Source organism: Knufia obscura (genome assembly GCF_036327395.1).
Source record: "Knufia obscura strain CCFEE 5817 isolate CBS 148926 chromosome Unknown scaffold_1, whole genome shotgun sequence".
NCBI lineage: Eukaryota > Fungi > Ascomycota > Eurotiomycetes > Chaetothyriales > Trichomeriaceae > Knufia > Knufia obscura.
The window spans coordinates 4157836-4176311 of record NW_027042687.1 but is presented as its reverse complement, the minus strand read 5'-3'; the positions used below and the strand labels follow the sequence as shown (position 1 = coordinate 4176311).

Here is an 18476-nt window from a genome sequence, read left to right as displayed (position 1 = left end):
CGAGACCTAAGCCTGCCATACCATGGAATTAAGGATTGTGTATGTCTATCAGTGTCGCGACAAATGGTTGCCTCATAGCATGGAAACCAAATCTAGCGAAGAGGTTGGCGTCGATGGGAATGAAAAGTCGACTCGACGGTGCACATTTCGTGGACGATCCCAATACGAGGCCCGGCAGGCATGATGTGGAGGTGCAGTCACCGCGTAACAGCGTCCTGAACGGCCAAAGCAAGCACCTAGCACTCCTTCGAAACGTTTGGGGACATGAACAAGATAGGCAACACTACCAGGCATCTCAATATCGAAATACCAACGTATAGTTGCAAACGTTTGCATGCTACTGCTCAGCATTCTTCCCACCGCAAGACAATGGGAGTAGGGGCGGCGGGCTGAAGGGAAGCGCGCGTTGGTATTGGAGCCATCCACAAGTTGACATTACATGCTCACCTACGCAACGCAGCATAGAGGAATCTTCTGCGTCTAAAAGATAACAATGCTTCTCATTTTTGGCTGGCAACCGACTTGACGCTTGGACGATCTTTAGCTTGCCAGATCTCACACGCATAGGCGACAAGGACTGGCGAGCTCCGCAGCTATAGGATTTGGGCTCCACTGACGCCTTGTTGCTGAATCACAAGATGATTTCAACAAATCGATTGACGATCTCCTGCCCATTGCTATTCGCAAGGTAGTGAGTGCACCAGGAATTGGCACAAGCGGCAAGCTCAATACTGTGCATGAAAGCCGTTAGCACTAAGAGGCTCATACGAACACGCGAAGTTGTGACAGAAACTTTCTAAGAGACTTTCGATCCTCTCTGATCCCCAAGGCAGGACTTGAATTCTTGCTATTCAGCAGAGCAAATTCATCGCGTCTATTGTTTCTCGGCACCACATCGTAATGCGAGTCTCTCATAGTGCAGAGCGAACACCACCAGATCCCTTTCTGCCTTTGACTTGCTACTTACATAAGTCGCATAGCTTGATGATACACATGGTTGCCAGAGCACGACGGTCTCCCTGCTGATCTACAGGTAGTTGACCAACACAGTACCAATGCAAGAAAACAGGTGCCTGTATTTGAGCTGATTTGTTCGCACTAGTGGAGCCGCAACTCAGAACAGATCCAGGAACGCCAAGATCTCCTGAGTCATTATATATTTTTGGCGAATTCACTTCCATGATGTTGATCATCGCCCAACAATAGTTGAAGTACAACAGGAGTTCCTTGTCACCAAACATACTGATCATCATTGTCCACCCGTGGATATGGCAACCCAGTTCAATCCTTATTACAATTCAAATCAGTACAAGATGCAGGACAACGATGCCCAGCCTGTTACGCATTACAAGTTTGGACTTTGCGCAGAAGCCGAAATTGAAGGCTGGACCAACGATCCTGCTTCCATGAACGACGTCTCCGGAATGTTCGATCCCAACTACGCAAATATTGCGAACTGTTACAATATCAACGGGTTTGGCCCGGTATTAAAATGCGTTACCCACGAAGATATCTATTTCCTTAAAGATAACCTTGGGCTTTGGTACATTGTTGACGCAGGAGAAGGAGGCTTGATACCTTGGGCGTATAAAGAGGATTTGACGGAGGAGGATGTCCTTCAGCTGTGTTCTGATCTGGTGTGGCCTAGGAGAGAAGTGATGCTGGGCAAGGTGCAGCATCCGCTATCTGCAGAACACCGAGAACGCATGAAGAAGGCGCTTGAAGAACGTGCGGCTCAGCGATGACAGACTTCGTCCGAACGGACGTGCCATTGCTATTGTACCTGCAGAACTGAGGATCATCAGAGGTTGGATTGAGGGAAGTCAGAGGTACCGATGAAGAATGTTAGAACGGAACAGGAACAGGACGCCATTCTCGACAGAGACGAGCTCGTCAAGGGGCTCTGCAGATACTGGCAGCGGTGGCAGGTTCACGAAGTCGTCTACAAGTCCTACAGAGATTACCATACCTGAAGAGCCTGAAGAGAAGACGGAGGAGTTAGCCAAGAGTAGGTCAGAATGAGACGGTACGGATCGGATGGGAGGGGATGGGACACGCTGTGTGAAGGTGGATTAGTTATAACATCTTTCTGGCGGTGCTTGGTTGACTTAATATTCGAGTCCTTCCGCTTCTTGAGTAGACTGATCGTGTGTGTTCGATTGGTCGCAATTCTAATCATTATGAATGATATGTCTCTCATGAACATGGCGCATGGTGTTCGATTAGAATGTTGGCCCCGCGCACACCATGTTACCATTGATCGATGTTGAACCCTTCCGCCACGAACCATTGGACCAAATACGCTTCCGTCGATTCTTCGAGGCCCAAGGCTTTCATCATCTGCTTCGTGACTCGTTCTCCCCAAGGCTTCGTGGTTGGCAGAAGGAGCTGTTCGAGATACTCGAGCAAAGACGTTTCACAAGGTATCCTGGACCGAGCGTGATGCTTCTTGTGTCGTTCCTGAGGTCGCGCCTTGAGGTAAACCATGTGGAGGCGCACAATGTCTGTCAGCATTGTTAGCGTCATGAAATCGTGAGGATAAGCTGCATCTCTATCGGAAGCTGTTTCCATCGCCCCGAGGGCGTTACCAAGCCGTGATGAACGGAGAGCATGATATTCAAACGGTCCAATAATGCTGTAAATAACAAGGTGTTCTACGCCTGGTGGCGATGTGTGGCATTGTAAGGCGCAGAAGCTTGGAAGGCTTGGAATATGCCGGGCTTGGAAACGTACTGCACTCGAGCATCTCGGGCATTGACCCGAGATCACGTACGGAGGCCAGGAGCGGTCGTCTGTGTGGAAAGTCTGTGTAAATTGAGCAGTGTCTTCAGTTTTGAAGCTGTCTGTTTTGTCAGTCACTAGGACAATCGAACTTCTTCGCTCCACATCGCTGAGTATCAGATCTAAGAGGCCGATATCGAGTTGTCGCAGGAGCACTGATGCTGTAGTAGCCCATTTCCATCCATAAGGTGGGTCGTCTTCGTTGTCCGGCGATAAGAAGAAACGACAAGCTCTGAAATAGAGACCGTAAATGGAGAGTTTGTAATCGATCGGAAATGAGAGGCCATTTTCTTGCAGTGCAGCAAATCCGTAGATCTTATCACGTTTGTCATGGCACATAGAGCTCTCGAAGCCGCGAATAAGATCCAGGAACCTGATCGTAGCAGAAGTTTCTCGTCGTTGCATTAAAGCCCTGGGACATGTTACTTGGCGGACCCCATGGTCAGAATAGCGATCCCGCAAGCGAGCTCGCTCTACATGAGCTGATTGTGAAGAGAAGATACCAGAAAGCAAAGCCCTGGAAAGTAGTGAGGTGAACGACCCGCGTGTTGTCTCGCGAGGGAACCGCAGACTCAATTGTTGATGGAATCGGCTCTGTTCATGGCTCACGAACTTCCGGAAGACACCATTTTTCGCTAACAGAATGTGAACGGAGGGTAAGCGTAGCAAACTTTGAGCACCGATCACAAAGTTGAGGATCTCAACCAATAAAGACCACCGCATCTTCAGCGTGTCGAGTACTACCACTCGACAAGAACTCAGCTGTACCTCTTGCACAATCCATACTCTTCGCCAGTAAGGATGCTGGCATATGAGCTCAAGCACTGAGCTGACGGGCCCGAAGACGGTGTAGTCTGGAGTTTCACCTAGCTTACGAGAAAGCTTGTTATGCTGTGGTGGGACAGAACGTGCCCGGAAGACGTTTAAACAAGCCTCGAGCTCAGCATTGAAGTCTCTCAGCTCGACTGAGGTTCGAGCGTCAGATGGAGAGATGTCTTTAATCTCTTGTCCTGCTGTTCCGAAGCAACCTAACCACGTCAATGTCGTCGTAGCCGAAGAGTAGATTTGGGCCATCCGCTTCACCTGGCGATTTCGTTCGCTAGTGTCATCCTGATTAATGCACACGGCGTCGATCCACCACTTCGTGCGCAGAAAATTGTCTTTTGCAACCAGCAGGAAGTCCCACAGATTCCGCCTGACTTGGAAGAGTTTGCCGTTCAGGAGGATATCTTGATCGTGTGTGGGCGGGCCCCAGGTATAAGAGAGAGCAGTGTATTTCTCGATTGTCCTTCCTTCCTCGATCTTGCATTGCAGCAGGCCACCACTGACGTCCGGTAGTACCACCAGGAGCCGAATCACATCTTCGTCATCTGGGAGAGGCTCGTGAGTGTAACGTTGGGGTTGGGACATAGTCTCATCTCATGGAAGCTGTTCTGCTGAGTATAGTCTCTGATAGTTGCGTAGGACGCTGCTGTTGGTAATGGTATCACATTGTTCCGAGATCGTCAGTACTCGATGCTGACGCTGACCATAAGGAATACACTCTACACTCGACACGAACTAGGCAAAGAGGCACAATGTGTACGACTTGCCTATTCAGTGGAGTCTAACCATCCACTACAAAGGCTTGTGAACCGTGATTGCATGTGTATTCGAGTGGTTGAGCAAATTTTGGGCAACGCTTGTACAAGGCATGAAGAACACAAAGAGCAACCAATACAGAAGGTTGTCACCTGGTGAACTTACCAGCTTGCCGCTTCACTTTCCCTATCTGGGACTTGAAGCGGCAACGTTGTTTGTCCACCAGGTGGGTTGTAAAGCGATGTCGATCGCGAACACGTCGGCGGCAAGAATAACTTGCGTGTCCTACCGCAGCTTAACCGTTCCACATGCGCCAACTCCGATGTTTTTTGCGAAATGTCTGTTCTACATTTTCACAACAGTGTACACAGCACCACTCCTACTATACTACCTCCCCTATTACAGCTAGCCTCTGCTGTAACTACTATCGTAGACGCATCGTGACCTAAAATTTAGACTAATAATATAAGAGCGTAAGCAACCTGAACTTTCGCTGGTCTTTGAACACGGGAAGGTAGAGCTGCATCTTATGTCTACTTAGCCCGCCGGATGAAACCAGCAACATTTCTTCTCGCTCCCTCCAAGTCAGCAAAACTTAATAATTTACTTACGGATGAGGTACATTACGCGTCGCTATAGGCACTGATCGTAGGGTAGATACAAACATAAAGAGTAGATGATTCAATGGTGGCACTGTGCTTGAACGACATTCAGACATTTGGCAAAAAGCATCGGAGTTGGCGCATGTGGAACGGTTAAGCAACGGTAGTGTCCGCAGATGTACGGGCGAACTTAAGATTCGTTGATGCATTTCTCTGTGCCTTTCAGCACATACTCTCTTACAGAAACGCACGAATTCGAGACAGACACCTTTGCATACAGGTTGCCTGTATTGTCTGGGCACTATACTACTTTCTATCATGCAATAGCAGGAAACTTCATCACATTCCTGTTGACTATCGACACTGCTCGGATTGCCAGTCGCTCTCAATAAAGCACCACGCGGCCGTTTCCACTTTACCTTTGGCCTGCTATTCACCGACATTGATCATACGGCACAAGAATGGACACAGCACGATCAGGATGACGCTTACTACCCGACCGATCGCCTGCGGAGGATCGCAGCATCAATGTGGGAAGGACGTCCAGTATCTTTGGGCCGATTCCTCTAACCTAATGGCGTCCCATCTCTATGGCAAGTCCGACAACAACGATGAGTACAAGCAGCGCAATTGCCAGCCTAGGTGTTCGTCTGCAGCCACCATCAACCTGCACTACGCCAACAGAGCTACTTTCAAAGCTTGAACCCTTCGTGGCGACTGGAAAGAGCATACGTGGCTCGCTCTCCACAACGTGAATCTCGGTGGCCACTTCCTTCACTGTTGTTCCATCCCTCCTTGGCTCTGCCCTGAGCACGACGGGTACGTGCGATTTTACTGTGAGGAGTGCACCGAATTCTTGCTGGAAGCCACGGCCAGCTTCTGCAGCGAGCATCACCGCATTGTACCTTGCGCCGACGGCCTCACTCGCTTCGGTTGGCCACACAACGTGTGTCTTCCTTGAAGAATCAGCACCGTGTTGAAGCAGTATGGCCGCAATGTCGAGTCGCTTCCGCAGAATAGCCAGGTGCAGAGGAGTGTAACCATTGTCGTCCATGATATCAATGCCAGGTCCACACACATATTGCGACGAAAGCAGCTTGACCGAAGCCTGTGCGCCATACCACACAGCCACATGAAGCACTGTCCATCTGTTGCACTCTGTCTCTTCTTCAGTGGATCGAATCCTCGCAAATGGATCCAGGCCGAACATGATCAAAAGCTCAACGTCATCTGCTGTGCCGAAGCAAGCAGCGCGATGCATAGCTTTCCAGCCATCGGAGTCGACTCCATCCTGGTGCAGTAGATCGAAATCTGGACGTTTCCGAAGCAGCTCCAGGTACTGTGTTGCAGAAGGATTGGTCTCCGCAGCCCACAAGTAGAATAATGGGGTCCACCCCGAAATGTTTCTCGAGGCGAAGGAAGCGCCATGCTCAACAAGAAGTTTGGCGATATCAAACTGTCGGCATCTCAGTGCCTGACCAAGCGCTGTTATCTTCCATCTGCCGAAGGTCCTGTTCATGTCGCCTTTGTTGTCGAGGAGGAGTTCCACAACAGCCAGCTGGCCATGCTGTATGGCTACACCTATAGGTGTTAATTTGTCAATGGTCGAGCAATATCTTGCATCACGATCCTCCCGCAAAATCCGCCGCAGAGTTCGGACATCACCATCCCGAGCGGCTATCATGATGGGTGCTTCGCTCGAGACCAGCGTACTGCGTGAAGCTGACCTCGACCGAGAGGCATGCCCTGAAACCCAGCAATCCAGCCTCGATGGGGCCTGCGGGTGTGTGCTAGGCAGTGTCCGACCATGCCATTTCGATAAGCTGGAGGGTGCAATTGATGGTCGGGAGCCAACACCTCTTGCATTGTTCAACACTACCGTTCTTTGGCAAGGCAGTTGCATATTCGATGAGTGCAACGCTGGTTTGTCATGTTTGGCATGAATCCTTAACATTACTTGTGGCTGCCTCAACCCTCTAAGTTTTGGCCGATGCATGTTGAGCTTCTGTGCACTTCTCGACGCCCATGCCAACCCATCCTTAGGCCCAGCAAGTTGCGTTCTCCGAAGCTTACTATCAATAGGTTAGATCATATATTTGCAGCATACTAGGTACATACATGCTACTAACGAAGCCCATCATCAGATTCATGGATGACTCCAGCCTGCCGAGCTCCACCAACAGTGATCCTGCTTTGGCCTTCCCGTACAGACTCCATCTTAGTCGATTCTTGAATGTCGTCCCTCTCACTTCATGTTTCAGTTCTGACCGAATGTCCTTCAGAGCAATTTTGGCAATGTCAACATAATCGTTGAGCAGGCAGACGTCCTCCCCATTAGTGCTCAACCACTTCCTGCTTCTCCGAGTAATCAGCAGGAACAGTTCGAATTCTGTTGAGAGCAGCCGAAAATGATTTGCAAACCGTTGCAATTCGCGAGGTGCCTCCTTGAAGGACTGACAGAATTCGATTCCTCCTCTCAGCACCTTGAGGATTTCGATCACGGCGGCTGCAGTGCCCAAGGCTTCCACCATAACTACATCTTGGGCTGAACTGTGCTACTGAACGGAAAGTCAATCTTAGCCAGAAGATCGATTTTAAATCAACATGATAAAGGTCTGACGGAGGCAGTGCAGGCACGATCTGGCCTGCCCGAAACCTATCAATTCGGTGTCTCGAGTCGAAATACCAATTGACATCAAGGAGCATACCAGTCCACACTGAAGCAGCCAGTGACGCTGTCGCAGGAGAGATCTCACCACGAGCAGATAAGTCCTGGAGCGTGCAGTGTGAACAGCAATGCAGCACTTTCAAGACTCGAAATGCACCGCGCACTGGGCAGCAATAATAATTTATTGAACAAGGCAACGTCATCCCGCCCAATACATGCCCGAGAATTGGCGTCCTAGCACCCAAACTAAGCCCTATCAGGCAATGTACAGCTCGCAAATGCAGCAACCCGTTGGTATCGTTGGACTTGAACCATCGGGAGGGCATTGATTGGAAGGCAAGTGAGCAGCGATCTGCATTCAAGAATCAGTATGCACACAGTCATGCCCAATCTAAAATCTAACACTAACCTTGTGAAACGCCTGGAGAGCATACATTTGCAGCAGCGATCCCTCACTTTGCCTATGCTTCCTCTTTCAGCATCAACAACGAGCATGACAGTCTATGACCACGAGCGAAAAGAACACCATAATAACTCGGCAAAGGCTGCAAGTCGCCTACGCGAGCTTCGGTGAACTTTCTGACCGCATGCAGAGGACTTCGTATTCGTCCGCCTGATAGCATTTGACAAATCGGACACCGTCTTGGTTGCGCCTTGCAGCCTAAAGCAAAACCATCAGCCTCACTTTTCTACAACAAATCGCGAGATGCCGCCATATAAACCACGACCGAGGCCCAAACCGCCGGCATTCCCGAACAGCGCTTGACGTCGCGCTGCGATCGGAAAGGCCATGTGACTTTGACAGTGATTGAAGCTGTAATCGAGCTCCAAATGGCCTCGAGGGGCGCACCAGCGAAGCGGCCCATAGCTCCGGACGGCGCAACTCCAACTACTTCTTTCCGACCCTAGAGTGAAGCAAATGCGAGAATGGATCCGCTCGCCTCTCACCTGAGGTGGCTCCTCTTGAAATCGCATCCAGCAATAAACCTTGTGAAGACATCGGCGGCCAAGATATTTCCCCCTATGGTGCCGAACTCATGTAACGCGATTTTCGGGAAGCTTGTGCTACAGTACCAAACACCAAGGACGAACGTTAGCTGTTCATCCGATGTCAGCCATCATAAGCCGGTGTGATCTGGCCATTACTCACGGCTTATTCCGGATTCACAGCAAACGAGTGTTTGAGGTCTCCACTGTCGAGAGTATTGAAGGACTCTTGAGCCTCGTACTTAGTACAGCTGTCCGCTATGCTCCACCAGAACGGTTATTCTACCTAGCACGTGCACAGGAGCATGTACCGCTCAGCACGATCATATTGCCTGGCGTTTCGTGATTCTAGATCATTGGAGATCAGTAATCATAAGTTCACTGCCTGATCCCGTCTAGAGCTTCCGCGACCTGCTTCTGCTCGGCTACTCTCCAAACCAGGCGTCCACCACTAACTTTCTTGTCCCTCAGCATATTAAGCGCGCTTTGGGCCCGCTCCAGCATTGTCTCCCCTTCCACAATGATTTGCGCATTCGGCTCTACCACTCCAGTTTCAAGCGCCCATGGCATGATTTCTGTCTGCAAAGTCTCTGCTAGCACTTTATTGTCCATCCAGAAATGCGTCCGCACACCACTAGGCATCACGCCCTCCGCCCAATCCGCACACTTGGTAACATCCATTTCGTACTCAGGCTTGACTCCCGGAGCGGCATCCTTGACAACCACGGGCAGCAGAACAGCAATCTTGCATCCTTCCGCGCTCGCAATCCGTGCAACAGGCCTCAATGAACCTTCCAAACTCCCAATACAGTCAAAGATGTAAGCAACTTCTCCACCATCCTTCCACACAAATTCCTTGACCCGCTCCACAACATCCCCCTCACCACGATAGTCAAAGCACACCTCCGCACCATACCTCTTCAAAGTCCCATGATGCCGCGACCCCGCAACAGCAATAACATTCCCATACCCATAATACCTCAACACCTGAATCCCATACATCCCACAACTCGAGCTCCCACCCCAGACCAAGATCCACTTCTTCCGTCCACCTTCCGTCTCTACCTCCCTCTTCGGCGGAACATACCCCTCCGGCTTCCCCTTCGCTCCGCCATCCAGACCCCTATTCCACGGCAACTCAAACCCAAACTCCCTCGTAAACGCATGCCACACCGTCACAAAGTTATTCCCCAACACCACGGCCTCCTGCATGCTTTTCCCCTCCGGTACCCGTCCCAGTAGATTCTCAGGACAGACACAATACAGTTGGTGCGCTTTCTCCTTTGCATTGCGCCAGACGAACCCGAAGACTTGATCGCCGAGTTTATACCGTGTTACGTCGGGCCCGGTGGAGAGGACGGTGCCTGCTACGCCGTCGCCGAGGATCTGTGGTGGTGTGACGAGGAGGTGTGCGCTGGCTTGGTGGTGGTCTAGAGGGGTGCTGGCTGTGTATTGGACGATGAGTTTGACTTCGTTGGTGGTTGGGTTGGGTGTTGGGATTTGGAGGATTTGGAGGGGGGAGGAAGGGCGGACTGTAACGATTGCGGGGTGAGAGGGAGACATTGTCGTATGGGTGCTCTGTGCTATTCTGGTTGGCCTGGAGCTGTTGTTGAAGATGGGCGTTATTGTGTTCGTTGATGTAAACGATCAAACAGGAGTGTCGACGGCCTTCCTTCTATATGGTTTCGTGCATTTGCTGCTGACTTTTGAGCTGCGATCTCCGGAGCATGCTTTGTAATGGATTGAAGTAGACGGCATTCTGTAGGCTGGTTCGAGCGATGTGTGAGGATCTCGCTGGTTGTAAGGCAAGAAGCTTTGGTAGTACCTGTGCTTGTAGCGCTAGACCGGATTAGGAGAAGCTTGCTGGTGTCGTCAGCTCTGATTGGTTGGAAACTGGTAGCTGCGAGGATGAAACTATGCTCAACCGGGAAACAATTGCTAGTGCTGAAGTTAAAATTTCTTCCAAGGCCGTCAAGCTACGGTCTCACCAGTAGGCGCAAGAGTTGAGTTCTTGGAAGCGGTCTCCTTGCTGACCAATATAGTAGAATTTGACACCATCTCGTGCTGTCTGAGGCATCAATGTGTGTATGTTTTCCGGAGCATCAGGTCCATTGTCCTTTCTGATATTCAATCGTAGCTGGCTGAACAAACATATCGATGTCCGCTCGCATTTCCGGGAACCTGTCGAAGAATCCTGGCAGCATCGTCCAGTGCTTCAACTCATAGACAAATTCGCGAAAGAGCTTGCTTAAACCACATATTAACCCAGTCTGATCATATTGAGCGACTTGTTCGTCAGCGTAGGGCCAGAAGAAGTGAAAATACTCCACAAAGCAAAACGAGAAGTCGCCGTCAACGTTGTACTTCTCGTACTCGAAGACCAGTCGTTCTCGAAGACCCGGCCAGACCAGAAAGTCAATCACAAGCGGATGCTGGATCCTGTCTTGAGCTGGGCGAGGTAGGAACCAAGGAGGTACTTTCGACTTATTTTCTTCTGTGGGAGTTGCCCTCCATCGCATAGCACATCCGCAAATGTACATCAAAGCTAGTCTCTGTGGACGTGAAGTCCACTTTCCAAAGACTCGTTGATCGACACACTGGAGAGCGTAGAGGATGGGATGTTGCGCCGCAGGACCAATGCTATCCCACCCAAGCAAAATAGCTCGCGCCAGTAGGCCTTCGTCAAATTCCATGACTATCGGACTGGCCTGAAGGGCATGGCCGAACGCGTCATCAGAAGTCTTCCATTTCTGCTCGTCGGGGGCGATGTGCAGGAAACCAGCAGCAGGAGGCATGCGCGCACTCAACGGTGAAGGGTTGGCGAAGTGGTTGCCTGAACCGTACTCGAAGAACTCATAGATTTGATGGACATCAAGGCTGGCATATTCGTGGGGTGTCGGTGGACTATAGCCTTGCGCATCGTATAGAGATTGTAGTCGCTGAGCTTGAGTAGGCGGCTGAAAGCTACTTGATGCTAGGACAATACCCTCGGATTGTATTGGACTGACGATTGACGTGTCGTCCGGAACAGCTTCCACCATCGAGTTCGAGCGTGACGGATTCAGCATCGGAAACTGCGAAACGGTCGTCGATGAAGAGTCTCGTCTAGATAGTGCCGGTTCGTTCTCGTCCAGCGCCTCGTTGATGGCAAACCTCATCTTCACCAGGGCATTTTGATACCTGCCATTTTCGGCCCGAAGTTCACCGATGGTTTTGGTAAGCTGAGCTATTTCGGTATTCTTATCACCAGATTCTAGAGAAGCCAGGCGTTGCTCAAGATCTGCGATCTTGTTCTTTGTGCGTTCGCGCGTTGCTCGTTGCGCTATTCGATCGAGCTCCCTCTTCCTCTCAGCTCGGCTATCACCGGTATCTTTGCGACGTCGCTTTGACGGCTTAGCATCATTGCTAGCCGTGTTCATCGTGCAGGCAGATATTTGCTGGCATAGACATTTCGCCCAGTCTCGTGGCGGATAGGGCAGTCGTTACAGAGGAACATACTCACGCTGTCCATGAAGGATTGTACAAGAATCATTCGACAAGGCAAAGTCTTGCAGGAACTTGGTAGCTAGTACCAGGCGAGGCGTGGAGGCTGTTTTAGGTTCCTCCGCATTGTTTTGCTGAATTGCCCCGGCTTCTCAGGCTCTTGGCGAGCGCTAGCCGAGGTCGCCCACTCAGAACCAATCATCAGCTCGCTACTTTATCATCCTTGTTTGATTCAGGGGGGAGCTCAGCCTCTCGGACCTGGAAAGTTGGCTTGGCCGTCAGCCTCCATCCGATCCGTCAAATAAATCAAAGCAATGATCTGCGTATCTAATACTTGCTGAGCTTCCAGTCGCAAGTATTCAGTCACTGGTTATTTCTGTCGGCCTTCTAGCGAAGAGCTGTGGTTTTACCGCTCGACATTCTCCCCTAATAGCAGCCTTACAGATGTGTTACGGCTCTCGCGACTGAGGAAAGTCAACTTGGCTAGGGCAGAGGCCGCAGCATCGCAGCGATGAGGCGTCCCTGTGAGAAATCAAATGGCGCAGGAACAGCGAGACTTGCAATGTCCTCTTCCTTGGGGTTTGTAGCTTGTTTTGAAGTCTCTTCGACTACACCTCGAGCACATCTCACCAATGGCCGACATCATGCGCCAGCAGGACGCGCGAGCAGATACGGTCGTGCACCTTGCAATTCCGAAGACGGTGAGTTATCGGACACATACAACAATGGTGTCATACTGTCTGAGCGGAAAAATGGCAAATGCATGGGAGAAGTTGTGAGCACGTTCCTGATCGCTGTTCAATGCTGCTGTCGCATTGAGCACCACAAGAACGGTCTGTCGCTCTCAGATGAGCGCTGCGAACCAAGGGTGGACTCTTCAGACAGGCCATATCCGGCGGAAACTTTAAAGACAGGTATACATCGTATGTACTAACTATCTTCGATGGATCTAAGATATCAAGGCGGCGAGTAATGGCATGAGGAAGGAGTTCGAAGCCCATTCGATGACATGCTTGTGAGTATACTGACGTAGCAGGGACTCTAATTTGATCGGGCCACCCAACGACACGCCACAAGCCAGTTGGTCGACAGTACGAGCCGGCGGGGCAGCCAAGTCGCCAACCGCCGTTGAGACGATGCCGTTCCTTTCCCGGAGTTGGCAACCATAGGCACATATTGGGCTGCACGTAAGCCATGCGGTACCTCGCTTTGATGCAGCTAAAGAGTGGAACGAGGGCTGGATCATTTGGCGGGATCATTGGATTATGTTACCTCGACCCGGAGACGAATACGGTCGGTACGCGCCGCGTGTCGTTGAATCTCAAGTGGCTGATATGCCAAACTATGGCAGCATGTTGCATGAAAGACATTCGCTGGGTCATGCTGACTTAACCCCGCTTGCCCGAACAATACAAATCCCGCAGCCCCTGTCCTCTGCGCTGCATCCGCCATACGCCTTTCGTATCTCCAACATATCGAATGCGCAGCTTCCCTGGCTTGATGCAACTGCTATAACCCAGTGAAGCCCCCCGACCAGTAGCTCCGCCTGTTCACGCATGCTGACTACTTCCACAGCTCTGCCTAACGACTCCTAGCTCAGCCACGCGGTGAACATGGCGTATCCAACCGGAGAGAAGAGCCATTGAGCATCACCAGACCGCTTACTGTCTCGAGAGCTCCCACGTACGAACTGTATGCAGACCAATGAATTTATGCCTTAGTGCGCTAAATAATGCATATGATATGCAGGCATTAAGGCACAAATCATGAACGACAGCTACAATGCTTACCTAACGCGATATATGCACGAGGTTTGGTCTTCTCCAACTCAACAAGTTGCATGACGAAAGAGATGCCGGTCGCGGCTTCGTCGAAATAAATATAAACCACCTGAACATGTGGCACGATGTAGCTGCCAGACATATCAAGCTTTGCACCAGAAACCTGAACATACATCACAGCAAGACCATAGCAAATAATCTACTCCGATACCCATCAATCAGATCTGTGACCAGCAACATGGCTAACTCTGTCCCAACCACGATGAAGGCCATCGTCATCAATGGCAACCAAGCCAAAGTCTCAAGCAACGTTCCAGTCCCTAAGATCCGACCGACGTATCTACTTGCTAAGGTAGACAGCATTGCTCTGAACCCAACAGACTGGTAAGTCTCCTTAATAGTCCCATCACAGCTTGACCGTGCGGTCCACTAACATGGATGCACAGGAAGCACATCAACGGCAAAAGAGCCGCTGAGAATGGCATCTCGGGCTGCGACTTCTCGGGCACAGTCGTTGAGGTCGGCCCAGAAGTCACCAAGTCATTCAAACCAGGCGACAGAATTGCCGGCACCACCCACGGCGCCAACTACAGCCAACCTGAGGATGGTTGTTTCTCAGAATACGCCATGGTCAAAGGCGACCTCATGGTCAAGATCCCAGACAGCCTCTCCTTCGAAGCGGCGTCTACCTTCCCGCTTGGTGTCTCGACTGTCGGTCAAGGCTTGTATCAAAAGGCACTAAAGCTGAATCTGCCGACAGATCCGATCAAAGACAGCACACCTGTCCTCATCTACGGTGGCTCCTCAGCGACAGGGTCTCTTGCGATCCAGTACGCTAAACTGTCTGGTTACAAGGTCCTGACAACATGCAGCCCCCACAACTTCGACTTCGTCAAATCACTTGGTGCTGACGCCGTCTACGATTATAAAGACAAGGACTGCGGCAAGAATATCAACAAGGACACGAACGACTCCCTCAAGCTGGTGTGGGATACTATCTCTCTTGAGTCCTCGGCCAAGATCTGTGCTGAGGCGATGTCATCAGACACTTCAGGAGCGAGATATGGATCGATTCTACCTGTTAAGTTGCCAAAGGAAGGCGTCGAGACAACCATGACGTTCATGTACACTATTTTCAACGAGGAGTTTGAGAAGGCTGGGAGGAAGACGCCCGCGGTGCCAGAGGACTTTGAGTTTGCTAAGAAGTTCTTTGATATCACGGAGAAGTTGCTTCACGATGGCAAGCTGAAGACACACCCTGAGAAGGTCGGAGAAAAGGGTCTCGAGGGTGCATTGCATGGAATGGAGGATATGAAGAACGATAAGGTGTCTCGAGCGAAATTGGTGTATCGAGTTAGGGAGACGCCGGAGAACTCCTCACTTGAAGCCAAGTTGTAGTCTAGTCCTTGTCCTCGCTGTGAGCAGCCGAGGGACAATGAAAAAGAAGCAAGATGTGAGGAGCAACGTAAAGTCAGATACGTGTACTAAAAGCACCGATCTAGCATGGTCTATCCACTTCGACTCGTCAGGTTGCCCAGCTTACCGCTCAGCAACCACGGTCTTCTCAGCCAGAACTCATCCCTAATAATGTCGATCTGTTCAACAACGATCTCCGCTTTCTGTCGCGCTTTCTTCATCTTCTCCTTTTGCGTCTTGCTTAGATCTTGCTCCTCGACTATCTCCTCTGTCTCAGCGGCATTCGGACCTTGACGCGATGTGTCATCCTGCTGCGTTGGTAGGTCTACGAGCTCGTATGTTCGGAATGCCACACTGCCCTTCTTGTAGATCTCGGGCTCGTTATTGTAGTTGACACTGAACTTGCTCCACAAGATCTCATTCTTGTCGCTGCTCAATGTGCCCTTTAGGAACTCCTCGGCTTCGGTGTTTGACATACCGCCGCGTAGTACTAGAGCCCAGAAAGTCGTGTTGTAGAGATTGTTGACGTGGCAGTCGGCTTGGCGCCAGGAGAGGTAGTCTCTCAGGTTGATATTGCTTGGGTATGCCACGCAGCGCGCATCGAATGTTGGGAGGTAGGCGATGTCGAGTTCTGTATGAACTGCTGTAGTGGGCGATGATCCTGATTTACCTCCACTTACATGCTCGGTTTCTGCATGTTTGATCAATTTATCATCTTCTCTGGCAAGAGAGAAGAATGTCCCTGTCTCAGGAGGTGTTGAAAAGAACTTGGGCCATAAATGGACATAGGCCGACGTGAACGTGCTCACTATCGTGCTGGCAAGTTTCGCCGACCGCCGCTCGAACAGTGTGCATGACTTATGAAAGACGAAACTGTATTCATCTGAATGTCCGTAGCCAATAATGATATCGGGGAGGACTTGGAGAGTGTGCTGAGCCGCTGCATTCATGAGGCTGAGCGCTCGAATGTCGTTGGGCTTGACGAAGCCATAGTGGTCCGATAATCTGAGGACGGTCAGCTATTGCTTCATGCGCTATGCTCATCTCAAGCTAAGTTGTATTGTGCTTGTTGGCTTGCCATTGCGCTCATGGCACAGATACTGTGAATGCTTCAGCACGACATGAGCCTGAAACATTGCGCCAAGATGTGGTTTGACTATGCAATGATCCAAAGCTGTGGTGAGAGCTTATGCAAGGACCAATATCTCGACTGTGCTTGCCGACAACGAAGGCCAGCGAGATGGACCTGTTCGCAGGTACGAAATGTTGAGATGGTCGAAGCGAAGATGGTGCGATCAGTGGCACTTGCCGAGTCGATTGCCAGTGCATGGCGAAGTGTAAGACTTACTTGTGGAAACCGCGGCCATCAATGCGGACGACGATCCATGTATTTGGAAGCAGATATTCTTCGCGTTCGAAGAGTCGCACATATTCGAACCAGGTTCAGGGGTTAGGCGAGCACGACTCTTGGTTGCGTGATCCTTGAACTCACTTTGAATTAGCCATCAGAAACGATCGGCATCGATGAGGTGTTGGCAGGATTTTGGTGACGAAGATTGAGCATGACTCGTGAGTTTGAGGTTACCCGATGTGTAGACAGGTATTTTATTCCTCTTTCAATTTTGCGGTCTGCATGCCTCAACGCATCGAAAACCAGCGAACAAAAGTTTGCCTCCCACAATTCGACACACGAACAGATGATAAGAAACAACAAACAGCTAACCGCTAACATTACAGGTAGTTAGCACATGCTTTTTCTTCGTCGAAGGTGTACTCTATCACCAGATCGAGCTCCTTCAGCAATGCGAGAGTCATTAGACAGGTTCTATTCTCATTATCGAGCGTTTTTCGAGCGATTGATTGAGCCTACCTAGGCTTAGATGCCAATGTTCGTACAACCAAACTCTAATCGCTCGACGGAATATCGCGGTACTCGATATTGTGTCGAGCGATAAATTCAGTTTAGCGTTACCCTCTTGCTTCCACTCTGTGTCCAGTCACCCAGTAATGATTTGTTGGATTGATGGAACTAACATACGCCAATAGACTTACGTAGGGGCTCGAAAAACCGCTCGAAAAACGCTCGATATTCCAATAGAACCTGTCTATTATTCAGTGGTGCCCTCCGAGTCCCAGGCGCCAAAGCTCTTCTCCACAGATCTCAAGTGAATGCGTGGCCTGCTGGATTGCGTGTCTGTCCCTTTACTAGGGCTATCTATGTAATGACCGCTGTCCAGACAATTATGCCACAAGGTAGAGATATTAGTCGCATAGAACGGTTGTACGCATATTAACGAGGTTGACGGATTCAACAAGAATATATACATGTATGTGCCCTCAGTGAGCCAGGTACACAATTATCCGAGCACACCCAGGCGGAGGCAAACCCCGTCTGTGGACGTGCTCCGTCGATCCCGGACAGTGTGGCTGCAGGGAGGAGCAGAGAAGCATGGCAAAGCTCGCTGATCATTCTCAGGCACCTCGCCGAATGCACTGCTTCAAGACAAGGAGCTCGTCCAAACGATTAGCCGGCTGAGTTCGCCGGAGAGCCTCGGTCAAATCAAGCTGTCGCTGTGCCGGCCTGTCTCCGCCCTTATCTCTACGAGTAGGCATTTCTCGACACGACAAATGTTCACACCCGCTATGCGAGATACTGCCGTTACAGCAGAAGCGAAGCTGTTCTCTGCTAACAGCCTGACTGCTAAGCATACGGAGACGCGCAATGATCTCAGGTTCGAAGTCGGTGTCTACTCCGTCCCTATCAGGACGAGTTGCAGATTACGTCGAGGCTCTAACCGACCGTTGATAAGGGCGCCGCCCGTCGTGCAGGGACCTTGACTCTTGCGAGATCTAATTTATCCGGGGGAGTTCTCGCGGCATATAAACACTAACGAGAATAGTGCTAGTGCACACTTTGAGCCTTCTATCAGTGGACTCATTGCTCTTTCCATCCATTGATTGGAAGCGATCTCACGAGGTGGTGTCTGTTTCCGTGAACTAGTCTCAAACCATGCTTAACGCCGAACCCCACTCCGATCCTGCTGATTGCTATCCCCAGACAACATGATGCAGCGGATCTTCGAACTTCACTCCGGACAGCAGAAGCCATGTGCCGTAAGTGAAATGATCTGCTTCACACGTTGTGAAGTGGCTTGGCCTGCATGAATTGAGAATTGT

General features: G+C 50.6%; 6 protein-coding genes across 6 annotated transcripts; 2 read left to right on the top strand and 4 right to left on the bottom strand.

Moving 5' to 3' along the window:
* Positions 1-1268: 1268 nt before the first annotated feature.
* PMZ80_001583 (uncharacterized protein) lies at positions 1269-1745 on the top strand (the record flags this gene model as incomplete). Its single annotated transcript, XM_064870026.1, has 1 exon — positions 1269-1745. One exon carries the CDS (start codon positions 1269-1271, stop codon positions 1743-1745), a length of 477 nt encoding a protein of 158 aa, XP_064735523.1.
* Positions 1746-2654: 909 nt separating this feature from the next.
* Positions 2655-7495, bottom strand: PMZ80_001582 (uncharacterized protein; the record flags this gene model as incomplete). Its single annotated transcript, XM_064870025.1, has 4 exons — positions 2655-2660; positions 2734-4151; positions 5697-7036; positions 7083-7495. The coding sequence occupies 4 exons, from the start codon at positions 7493-7495 to the stop codon at positions 2655-2657; spliced, it is 3177 nt and encodes a 1058-aa protein (XP_064735522.1).
* Positions 7496-8997: 1502 nt separating this feature from the next.
* PMZ80_001581 (uncharacterized protein) lies at positions 8998-10182 on the bottom strand (the record flags this gene model as incomplete). Its single annotated transcript, XM_064870024.1, has 1 exon — positions 8998-10182. The coding sequence occupies one exon, from the start codon at positions 10180-10182 to the stop codon at positions 8998-9000; it is 1185 nt and encodes a 394-aa protein (XP_064735521.1).
* Positions 10183-10721: 539 nt separating this feature from the next.
* PMZ80_001580 (uncharacterized protein) lies at positions 10722-12038 on the bottom strand (the record flags this gene model as incomplete). Its single annotated transcript, XM_064870023.1, has 1 exon — positions 10722-12038. One exon carries the CDS (start codon positions 12036-12038, stop codon positions 10722-10724), a length of 1317 nt encoding a protein of 438 aa, XP_064735520.1.
* Positions 12039-14121: 2083 nt separating this feature from the next.
* PMZ80_001579 (uncharacterized protein) lies at positions 14122-15281 on the top strand (the record flags this gene model as incomplete). The annotated part of the gene is made up of 2 exons (XM_064870022.1): positions 14122-14267; positions 14330-15281. The coding sequence occupies 2 exons, from the start codon at positions 14122-14124 to the stop codon at positions 15279-15281; spliced, it is 1098 nt and encodes a 365-aa protein (XP_064735519.1).
* A 110-nt stretch (positions 15282-15391) lies between these two features.
* Positions 15392-16249, bottom strand: THG1 (tRNA-His guanylyltransferase; the record flags this gene model as incomplete). Its single annotated transcript, XM_064870021.1, has 1 exon — positions 15392-16249. One exon carries the CDS (start codon positions 16247-16249, stop codon positions 15392-15394), a length of 858 nt encoding a protein of 285 aa, XP_064735518.1.
* Positions 16250-18476: the final 2227 nt, after the last annotated feature.